Raw genomic sequence first — 12,442 nt, 5'->3', positions numbered from 1 at the left:
TCCTTACCTCTGAGATGAGAGAGTTCAACTACATGATCTTTGAAGTCTAGTCCAGCTCCCAAACATTTACAAAATATGATCTAAGCAATGTGTTTAAACGTCTCTATAGCTCTTTGCACTGGCTTAATAGATTCCATTATTTGTGAAGGAAATAATATATCTTTTTTCTTTACCTATCTCACTAGAGTGTGGTGGGGATTTTAGATTACTAGACAAAGGGGTCACATATAAGCAGTTATTAAAAGAGAAGGACAGGACACTGATATCTGAAATGTTTCCAATAAGAGGACCATTATTACCTGCACAGACAGGAGATATAAGGGCATTGCCGTGAGTACAGGAAGAAACTCTGAGCACATTTGGATGCTAAATGCTTGAGGACATATGAGCAGTGATATCAAAGATAATAGAACTCCAGAGATGACAGCAAAGACGTTGGGACTGGGCTTCATGTTTGGGAACAAATTGGTCAAGAGTGGCCTTTAGGTAGACCTTCTGTTAATCAGTTTCTTGCCCCTCTCTAGTCACAACTAAAAAGACTGCTCTCTTCAGAGTAATTTTAACATATATGTTTCACAAAATACTACTAAAAAATTTAATGATGACAAATTTGAAACTAGATATTTGGTAACTGTTCATGCCTGTGTAACTGCCCTGGCAGGTTAGACTGGGGTTCAAATGGTAATTTGTTAGTCATTTGTTAGAAACGGGAAGAAAATTTGCTATTGGAACTGTGTTTAAAAAAGGAGTTATTCTCTCAGCCTAGAACACACAATGTACAAAATCTATAATGTACTGTGTTTCCCCGAAAATGACACCGGGGGTTATGTTAATTTTTGCTCCAAAAGATGCATTAAGGCTTCTGTTCAGGGAATGTTATCCTGAAGAATCATGACAGGGCTTATTTTCTGGTTAGGTCTTATTTTTGGGGAAACACGGTGTCTGAAGAATATGTGACCTAGGAGATTATTTCCAAGGGAAAGTATATTAATAACTTGCAAACCAAACTGGGAGCTAGTTTCACATCTTCTCTGACTGTAGCTTTTCTTGCCTGTGATTACCATGATGCCTTTATGTCAGGGGGTTGACCAATGGGGGTCAAGTGAATACACACAGTCATCAATGAATTAATCCTATTTCTAGGAAAGAAGGAACTTATCTACATAACTAAGCGAGAAGGTCGCTTCCCTTTCATTCACTCCTCACATTGCAAAAGACAGTTGTAGCACCGTGCACAAGTCAGAGCACGTGTACTTCTAACAGTGCTATTGTATGCTTAGGTAGTTTGAATATGTGTTCCTAAACTAAGAACTGCTTTATCATCCCCTAATTCTTCTTCCTCTCCCCATTTTCTCCTTCTTTCTTTCCATTATATACATTAATAACAGATTAACTTTCTAAGAAACCACCTTGTAATTATGCTTTATAGTCTCATCATACTCTGTAAAAGCTTTTATCATAGGATTGATTTTATTATCATTTTTCATTGGCATGTCTGTCTGTTCGATGCAAGAGTGAATTACTGGAGGGCGGGCATTGTAGGAGCTTAATAAACACTTCATTAGTTTACTATATTAGTAAATATATTAGTTTACTTTATTAGTTTACTATGATTATATTCCCTTATTAATAACTGAATATAATAACCTCTTGACAAATATCTTTCTTAGGCTCTCTGTATAAAAAGTCCAACCTTTAAGCTACTATTTATTAAGCCCCTTATACATGTGTATGTATACACTTATATATACACACATACTTATGTATAAATCATATATATGTGTGTATATATACATATGTATATATGTACATATGTACATATATATGTGTGTATATATAAGTATATATATACACACACACACACACACACACACACAAATCATATGCGTGTCCTGGAACTTATATACATATTGCATAGTCCCTAATTCTCATGGTGACACATTTTACAGATGAGAAACTCTCAAAGGATTATATAACTGTGCAGAGCTATATAAGTTACAGTATATTCAAGTCAAACTACAAATTTGTCTGGGTCCAAATCCCATGTCCTTTCCACCATTAATCCTCCCCCACTTCCCCACCAATGAGTTTGGCCCTGAAAGCTCATTATAATTCTTGGCCCTTGTTGCCCACTTCATTTCACCAAACTCTCCACCATAAACACTTAACTCCATCAAAAGAAGCCTTCTTCGTGCTCCTTAAACTTGCACATAGGCTTTATCATCCAGAGCTATCACTGGAGTATCTTGCCAAAATGCAGGTAAAGATTCAGTGGGCTTGGGATAGTGCCCTATGTCCTGCATTCCCACCAACCTCTCGGGAGATACCAAGATTGCTGGCCTGTAGTTCCCACTTTGAAGAGGAAAGCACCAGAACATCCTTTGCCTGCGTGTCTATGACTCTTCCCTTGATAAATCGCCTCGCTCTTGGATTTCCCCCAGTTCTACTAACAGCACCACCTTTCCTTTAATACCTTTCCCAGTTCTTCATTGCACTATGCCATTTACCAAATCCCGGCATCATTCCACTAGTAGTTAGGATTAGCTCCTTGAGATGTTCCCTGTTTTTTTTTTTTTTTTAATGTTTATCTATCTTTGCCTACTGCACATCCTGAAAGTATAGCTTTCTTATAACTTCTATATTCCTCTCAGTACTTAGCATAGCACTTTTTTGTAGTAGTATGGTAGATAATTATTGGCACATCCTTCTAGTTCAGAAGCCCCCTTCCATAGTAATTTCCCTCTCTCTGATTCAAGGAAAGAACCAGATCTATATGGGTGGGCTGTTAACAGCTATGTCCTAACGTGTATCTCCATAACAAATGAGTCAGTTAGAGTTCAGAGTTTGTTCTCTGGCATTTGGAATTTGACAAGAAAAAGGTTTTCTCTTTTTTGAGGGAGTCTCTATGTAAATAAAAGCAATCAAAGGCCATGGTTTCTACATCTGAATGGGAGAAACAAGAAACTGGCCCATACAGAGGGAAGAATGAAACTGGCCCAAAGAAACACAAAGATGAGATTTCCAGAAAAGATATCAGGAAATCTCTATAGTCCTCCCGTTCCAGATAACAGTTCTTGAAGCATACTTGTATTATTAGCCTTTGGCTCTATAATAAATAGATCATTTATAAATAAATGTCAATAAATAAAACAAACACCCTTTGTTTTCCCTTAAGCAAACTCTAAGGGCTGTAGTTCGTTATAGCCAGCCTAATATAAACAGGATTTATGTAGATAATATTAATAATGATAATGGTAACTGTGATGCTGTCAAGTGAATCTCACATACTAGTTTATCTGCCATCTCAGGAAATGGTGAAATGAAGACTGGAGGGTCATATTCTATAATATACTATCCTAAACCAATGATGTTTCTTAAATTGAAGTCTTCATAGCAATTGCATCAAAGTCACCCGAAGTGCTCTTTTAAAATAGACACTTCATGGGAGAAAGTATTTTCAAATTATATATCTAATAAGGAGTTACTGTCCAAAATATATAAAATACTCATATAACTCAACAGCAAAAAACCCAAACAATTCAATTAAAAAATGGGCAGAGGAACTGAATTGACGTTTTTCCAAAGAAGACATACAAATGGCCAAGAGATACATAAAAAGGTGCTCAACATCACTAATCCTAAGGGAAATGCAAATCAAAAGCACAATGAGATATCATCTCACCTGTTAGAATGGCTGTCAACAAAGAGATAAGAAATAAGTGTTGGCGAGCATGTAGAGAAAAAGGAACCCTTTTGCACTGTTGGTGGGAATGTAAATTGGTGCTGCCCTTATGGAAAACAGTATGGGGGTTCCTCAAAAAGTTAAAAATAGCACTACTATATGATTTAGTAATTCCATTTCTGGTTCTATTTCCAAAGGATATAACATCACTATCTCAAAGAGACATCTGCACCCTCATGTTCACTATAGCATTATTTATAATAGTCAGAACATGGAAACAAACTAAGTGTCCATTGACGGAAGAATGGATCAAGAAAATATGATGTGTGTGTGTGTGTGTGTGTGTGTGTGTGTGTGTGTGTGAGAGTGTGTGTGTATACACAGACACAGTATTCAGTCATAAAAAGAAAGAAATTCTGCCATTTACAACAACATGGATGGACCTTGAGAGCATTATGCTAAATAAAATAATCCAGACAGAAAAACACAAATACTATATGATCTCCCTTATGTGTGGAATTGGAAAAAAAAAAAAGAAAGAAAAAAAAATAACACCTCAGAAACAGAAAATAGATTGGTGCTTGCCAGAGTCAGGGGGTAGGGGAAGGGGAAAATGGGTGAAGGTGGTCAAAGGTATAAATTTCCAGTTATAAGATCAATAAATGTTGGGAATTAATGTACAAAATGATGACTACAGTTAACAGTACTATATTTTATATTTGAAAGTTGCTAGGAGAGCACATCTTAAAAGTTTTCAATGCAAGAAATAAATTGTAACTATGTGAGGTGATAGATGTTAACTAAACTTATTGTGGTAACCATTTTGCAATATATACATATGTCCACTCATTAGGTTATATACCTTAAACTAATACAATGTCATATGTCAACTATGCTGCAATAAATCTGGGGAAAATACAACGGATGTCCCTGTTTACCACTGCTGATCTTCTAAACCAGCATTTCTAGTGTAGGGAACAGAAATCTGAATTTTAATTTGGCTTCCAGATGTTACGTAGCATTAGATAGGACTTTGGTTAGACCTACACATACTATTCTGAATCACTCTGAAGATTCACCTCCTAAAGTATTGACTTTGACAGTGATATCAACTTTAAGGAGGAATTTATTCCCTGCATTCTAGATGCCATCCTCATATTCTGGCTAGTTGGATTCTAGTAGGACCCTGCAGTCTCATATCACAAAATGAAAACCTAAAGTGCTTGTAACGACCTTCAAGATGAAGTTGTGCTAAATTCTCAGGCCCCTTCTTCCACCTGTCATTGAATCCAATGTTTCAGCCCAATGCCCTTTACAGTAAAATAAGTCTTTCACATGATTTAATAATGCTGTGCTACAATTTCAACCTACTTCCTCCTATTCTGACCTCAGGATCAGTGCAAACAGCCTCATGCCTTTAACCCCCATTTTAGTCTTAGAATCACGCTAATAAATTTATCTTCACACATTTTGAGAGGTGTGAAAAAATATGAATATAGTGTTACGACAAAATGAGATGCTTAAAATCATGTGCCTTTCCTCCGTTTTCTTCACTGAAAAACAGCAAAGAAATGTATCCATATTTATGTGGATAACAATATGTGCCAACACTTTTTTCAGTGTTGCTCTGTGTCCTGAAATGTTATGTAGAGGCCTTTATCCTATTACCACAGATGAATACAACACTTAAATATCTCCTTCATGGCTGTTAAGGCACAGTAGAGTCAATTCATGCCAAGGGAGCTTTAATCAAAGATCATCATGATGATAAACGGGAAAGAGTCAGTGTGGGCTTCATGTCAATGGCTACTGGGGGAGTTTTTAACAGGAGCCATGCCAGCATGCAGTGCATAACTACTTTCAAGGAGCACTTCTGGCTAAAATGACTAAATGAGTATCATTAGAGTATCTTTACATGTAGCATTTCTGAAGAAATTCCATATTTAAAAGAGGCCAGTTATTGTAGTCAGTGCATACAACTGAGATTGCTTGAGTAAAGCAAGTATTGTAAGTTTAAAGTTATATTGGTAGAGAGTGAATTAATGGAATTCACAGCTTGAGCTATCAAATTTTAGCTTTTTCTGATACACTAAGCCATTCATAATTATAAATAACATATTAAAATGGGCCAAGAAGAACATATCACAGCAAAACAATAAGAAGAATCAGGATAATGCTAAAGTGCAGTTGGAGAGGTGAAAGATTTCTTATTTGTGAAAACTGACACTTAACTAAGAGGTTTTTATGTTGCCCCATGTGGCATTCCTCATATGCCTTGTTTTCTTTCTTAAAATTCAATTTGCAACCTCCAGCCCCAAACCAGAAACTACAGAAACTGATTTAAAGAATACTGAATAATTTATAAAGAGCCATTATGACCGAGAGGAAGAACAGGGAAGAAATAAGAAGGACCAATTGATAAAGTAAGACATTTTACAACCCAGTGTGAGTTTCATAAAATTGAAAATGTTTTCCTGAATGCTTGGACCAGAATAAAGGACAATATAACTTAACCAATGAGGAAAAAAAAAAAATCCAAACCAAAAAAACAACAAACCAGACAAAATCCCTTGTGTTCTATTAAATCTTTGACTAAGACGTTAGAGTACACAAACTCAATAAAAGGCTATCCAGCTCTTGAGGGTGGAGGTGCATGGGGCTACAGATAGGTTTGGCTTAGCTAGCACAATAATTTAAAACAATGAAAATTTGGAGATTTTAAGACATTGAAAGTTCATGCAAATATCCAGATTGGCACAGGTCCCACAGTTCCACATTCACTTACATGAAAAGCCCACTAGACACATAAGGCTGGGGTTCATCTTAGAGGATCTTACCCAATGTAATAGGGCAGTATTTTAGAGTTAGTAGGGCTTGAAAGATTATCCAGTCTAACAACTTCCTTTACGGTGGATAGAACAGAAACCTAGAGAGGTGACATTGGTGTGTCTTAAGATTCTTAGTAAGTGAATCAGTAGAAACTGTTTATAGTAGAATTTTGGCTGCTCAGGAACTCAACAGCCTTTGTTGTTTAGAACAACTGCAAGATTTTAGTTGTACATTCTAATCTTATGCTAAGGTAAATTTGGCCTAAAAGAATAATAATGGTTCGGTTATCACTAAGGCATGAATTGGTTGTACTATGTGTCCCCATTTCTGGGGAAAACCCGGAATATACAGTTTTACAACTTTCTGCATGATAAATGCCACAATATCCAAATACACACCACATACAAAGACTTTTCATTGACTTGCATCAAGAAGTCACACAGCACCTTAGTAGATTCTGAAATTTTAAGATAACATTCCGTTCGCCATTGCTTCAAAACAAGTAACTTTCTGAGAACTGACTCTTTTAATAGCAGATCTAGCATTATTTTAGATGAAGGGTACAATCATGTATAGGCACTCAATCATAACACAGTTTTCAGGCCATGCAAAACTAAGAGTACTGAGAAATCTACTTATTCCCTTTACTCTCTCTTTTTCAGTGAGGATTCTCACCATTGATCTGTGTATTTGGCACTCATTTGGTACACTGGGAAGCTTATTCATTCAATGTATTTTATGAACTTAAAACCAGAAAAGATAAATCAACCTTATTAAGTAACACTGAACAAATATAAAATATTCAACACCATTCAAAAGTGCAACTACTGTATTGATTCAACAGACACTTTTATATCTGATGCTGAGTCACATTTAAGAGAAAAGGCACTGACTGATAAAGTTAATTTTCAAGAATATGGTCAACATGAAGAAGGGGATAACTTTTGAAATTACTGTTAAGCATAAACAAACTGAATTACCTCATATTCCTGGGAAAACTTCAAGTTGTCATTTGCTTTCAACCTTTCAATGTGATCTGCAAGTTCCAAGATAGGTATTGGAGGGTGACTAGCCATACCTATTAAAAGGAAAGAAGAAACACATTTGAAAACAAATAAAAATGATACTATTTCAAAATATAGAAAATACTATAGTTAGAAATGGCCTGAAAATATGTGAGTAGTAAAAATGTTTTATGTGAGGAAGCAGGCAGATAGTTTGGTTACTCAAAGCAGGACATGCTCTGGAAGGATGAATTTTGTAGCCAAATGAAAAGTCACCAAGCATAATTCCCAAACTAACACTCCTGGTGTAAAAGAAAGCGTTATTGTGCTATGAGTCAATGCAGTTAGCTAGCGGAGAAAACTGACAGTCAGGCTTGATGTCAACTTCTGCTTTGAGTAATGACTATTATGTCATTTCAAACTCCTTCTCCTGCACTGTGTGAAATGGAAATTGTGTGGAATTAAATGGTGTAAAGTGAACTAAGAAAACAGACACTGAGAAAGGCCTAAAAGGGAAAGAGTAGTAGCTTGATAGGAAACATAAAGTGACTTATGCATAATCAAGGGAAACTAACTTGAAGAATGAAGGTTACCAGGGTAACCGGAATCATCTGAACCTGCAAAGGAAATGATGGTGTAAATAAAATAAAATAGAACGAATTTGTTAAAAAAAATGAAATGTATAGTCTGATATACTTTTTTGAAGGATTAATAAAAAAATACAGCAAATTTTTTACAGGATTCAGCATACATTGTGACTTGATTAAGATCGCTTTAATATTTCACAAACCTAGAGGTGACTGACATTCACATGCAAACGTGGACACAAAGAATGACATGCACCACAGCTCATTGACAATAATCACTGATAATGACAAAATCGGACACCAAACTAAATTTCAAAAATGTTACCACTAGTAGCAGATTGTAGAGGTTGGGGTTGCAACCTTTTTCTGGACATTAATAAAGGGCCATCCTAACAGCTTTATGGTATTTTACCCAGGTCCCATTATTCAAACCCCAATATGCCTACAATCTACTTCAGGTGTAAACATCTTTGTCCACGAATGGGAAATGAACGCAGGAAAGTGAGCAAATAGTGAAAGAACAAGTAGGGGAAACGGGTGGAAAAAGAAAGAAAGGAGTGACAGAGGGAGGGGCACATCTTAGTTCAGCGGGCCAGCTGAAGATATATCAGTTTCACAGATTCTGTTAAAAATAATCCACTTCTAATTTTGGTGATTCCCGTGTCTTTCCAATGTTTTCTTACTTTTAATATGATTTACATTTTCTTTCTTTCAGATTAATTTTTTAAAAGTAACATGAGAGAGATCATTGCTGACTTATGTCTTATAGATACAAATTCCAGCTGGCTAGATAAACCTTGAACTAGCATGCCCCCAGGGAGGCCTCTGCAGCAGAAAATGAATGAGGGAGGGGCTCAAACTGGAAGCCATGTTGACATTCGCTGTCTTTGGGACTCTTTGGACGGTGCTAACCTATCATTCCATATGACCATTAAGTCAACATGACATGTGATTACTTTATGGGCATTTTAGAAATTATGCCATTATTGAAAGTCACCCAGTAAGTTCTATTCTATCAAATGTCGAATTATCAATGGTTCTGGTAAGTGAAAACTACTTTGCTTCTTCTAGCACAGTGGTGTGAATTTTGATGTTTTAGCATTCGTGGCTACGAAGGTTGGCTTCCAGTCAGCTAAGATCTTAATGGAAGAGCCAATACAAATGAGAATGTTTAGAAGTAGAAACTCTCCATTGCTGATATAATTATGCACGTGGACCAAGGTGCTGGAGCCCATTTCTGGAACTTTTCTATATAGATAGTAGAATTGAACTAAGTTACATTCTTTGCAGGAAGTGGATGGGTGACAGTGTTCTGATAATTAAAGTGATCTTATCCAGATGAGGCACCCCCCAATGACAAGAATGGAAATGCAAAGGCACAAGAGACTCTAGGCTTATCTGGAAATGGAAATGGAAAAATGTGGACATCCATTACACTGCTTTAACAGAGAAAATAAAAGAGACAAAGATGTTTAGACCTTTTCGAGCGAATCGTGGGAGAGAGTTATTATCATATATGGACTGAGTGGTGGTTTGGCTAGAGAGGGAGGACACAGAGCCAATCAGGGAGGCGTAGGGGACTGAATTACTGCTCAAAGCTGCAAAAAGTAAAGCCAGTTGGAGATGGGAAAAGTATTAGTATAACAGCAGTAGAAGATCATAATAATCAACTAAAGATACGATCAACATATTTAATTCTGGCATGCACTGGCACGTGGTCTGGAAGTATTATTTTGGATGCTAATTACAGAGAAATCCAAACAAACTTGCACTGACTCATTACATTCTAAACTAGGATACTTATATATTATCACATGCATAGATACTATAGAGTTTAAGAATCATTTAAGACATATCAATATGTATCATATTACGCCAAAATCCTAGGACAAGTAAAAATGGCAGAATGAATACTTCACAGAAAAGGGAGGAGAACTTATGGGAATCCAATGATATAGGAGAAGGAATTCTAGACTACAATATTGGTCATATGTTCTACTTCTGGTTCTGCCATCTACTAATAGGGACAAATACTTGTTATCAAGCACCTCAATTTGTTTATCTGTAAAATAAAAAGTGCAGAGCTAGATACACTCTGGAGTCACTTCCTTCTTTATAGCTCTCATATCTATCATGTGTAGATAGGATTTTTGAGCATAGAGAACAACAGAGAATATCTCTGGGATGTAACTCATATGTAAGGATTCTAAAAGTTATAGCACTTTTCTTTGAGGAGTGGTGAACATTTACTTTTTACAAAATCAAAAACTATTATGCAGTAGAATAGTCTACTTGTTGAATTATTTAAGTTTAATGCCATTTTCATCAGTTAACCTAAAAGTATATTAAGATGTCATATCATGTATCCACATAAAAATTATGCTTAAGTATAAACCTGGGATTAAATTCCTCTAACAGAAACTCTTTAGTTAAAATCAGAACACAATCACCAAAGATCTAGCTAAAAATAGTATCACATAATTTCCCCCAACTTCTCCATTGTTCAGCCTTGAACAATTTTTACATGATATAATCAAGCATGCTAGATTATGAATAAAAAACTAGACACACTAAGAAAACCATGAAGTTGATCTCACTGTGGTTTCTTTTCAATCTTTGGTGTCTGGCAGCCCAGCCATTGCTCATAGTCTACACACCAAAGTTGTTATTAGATGAGTATTTTCACATTAGCATCATTTGAGTTACTTTAAAATTCCTTCTTTCTAGGCTGCCCAGCAGATCAATTAAGTCAGAATCTCTGGGTGTGGAAGCCAGACACATATTTTTAAAGTTCCCAGTAATGGTTCTCAGTGCTGTGGGGATTATTAAGAGGGAGCGCCTATAACTCCATTTATTTACTTATTTTTTTCATTCAAAAATCATATCAGACTTTAGGGGAATGAGATCAGCTTTCTTCCGGTGCTACCCCTGAATCTGCTATGTCGCTGTATTAGCAAGCTTTAGTACTTGAGCTATTATCGGCAGCAAAAACTTTGAAGTACAGCTCATAACTGATGAGAACTCGCCAGGGCCATGACCTCATCAGTTTAAAGCTACAAATGCACAACATAAATGTATTTTAAAGGCACATGTCGAATCTGAGCAGAGTTTTCATTTTGAGGGTATGATAGCCACAATATACACTGTCAACATGAAAAATGACAGATACCGTCACCGACATCTGCCTGAGGTTGGAGGGAAAACATGGTGGCTACTTTTAATAGTGTGCCTATGTGTGATAGTAATGTCATGGAGTCTTCCTTATAAGAAATAAAACTTCAAAATCATAGCATTTTAAGCTGAGAGTTGCCTTAGATATTACTTAGTCCAGCATTTTCATTTTATGAAGTTGAGGGGACTCTGAACTCCAGAGAAGTTAAATGACTTGTATATGTTAGCCCTGCTAGTAAATACCAAAATCTAAAGAGTTTTTGGCATCTTTCTACTGCATTATTTCTGGAATGGCAGTTATGATCTTCTAAAGCAAGGAAGCAAGGTCTCCAGTAGCCGAAGGGGCCAGGTTGATACGGTAAATCTCTGAAGATGTCCAAGTATTGCATAGTAAATACTTTCACACACACACACACACACAAACAACCAAAAAAAACCAAAAAAACAAAAAAACCACAGAAAATAAAAAAGAAAGAAAAGGAAAGAAAAGAAAAAAGGAAAAAGAAATGCATTTATCTCCATTTCCTTTCAACAAGGAACAGATATTTTCCAAGTGGTACTACAGAGCCAAGAGGGTGATAATTTTTAGGTTTTCAATAGCAATTGAAAAATCTAGATTATTATGTGACATTTCCTCAATTTTCACTGTTGACTCAGATTTGTGTTGAAACCCAGTGGGGCTCAAAGACAAGGCTTTTGCAAGCCACATTTGGCTAACTACATTGTGGCCTCTGTTTTAAAAGAGCAAAATGTTCCTTTTGTGTGTGTGAACTAAAATCAAAGAAGGTTGAGAGTGACGGATAGTATACTTATATCTACAAAGCAATGGGCTGGACACCAAGCATTGTGTGGGGGAGAAGACAATGACACTTCTCACATGGGTCACCCTCTGATCTGTGGGTTCATCTAGTTTCCCCTCCTTGCCCCAATTAATTTTACTAATTAGAAAAATGAAGCTCAGAAGGATAAAAGGACTTGAACGATAAAGGCCATCATCATCCGTAAAAAAGTATGGCTATATTGGGATTTGATACCAGACCCTGCCACTTCTCATTTAGGGCACTTCTCATTATTCCATGCTGTCTCTTAAATCATTTAACACACCGGAAGAATTGTAACATGTACATAAATATGGGCCTGGGAGACTGAGCTATCTACACAGCAATACA

At 36.3% G+C, this 12,442-nt stretch overlaps 1 protein-coding gene across 37 annotated transcripts in view; it reads right to left on the bottom strand.

Annotated features, from left to right (window-relative positions):
- Nucleotides 1–12,442, bottom strand: part of PTPRD (protein tyrosine phosphatase receptor type D) — a 2,053,994-nt gene that overhangs the window by 101,795 nt on the left and 1,939,757 nt on the right. For 23 of the 37 annotated variants that reach the window (XM_081066962.1, XM_081066971.1, XM_081066973.1 and 20 more), the window contains 2 exons: nucleotides 8,091–8,132; nucleotides 7,492–7,589 (listed from right to left, as the gene is read on the bottom strand). In XM_081066962.1, the coding sequence (XP_080923088.1) occupies nucleotides 7,492–7,589; nucleotides 8,091–8,132 (140 nt within the window). The remainder of the gene's footprint in view (nucleotides 1–7,491; nucleotides 7,590–8,090; nucleotides 8,133–12,442) is intronic. The other 14 variants (XM_081066949.1, XM_081066952.1, XM_081066954.1 and 11 more) reach the window with 1 other exon arrangement.

The sequence above is a fragment of the Rhinolophus hipposideros genome (genome assembly GCF_964194185.1).
Source record: "Rhinolophus hipposideros genome assembly, chromosome: 11".
Taxonomy (NCBI): Eukaryota; Metazoa; Chordata; class Mammalia; order Chiroptera; family Rhinolophidae; genus Rhinolophus; species Rhinolophus hipposideros.
Note: the sequence above shows the minus strand (reverse complement) of the source record. Positions and strands in the feature narration are given on the sequence as shown.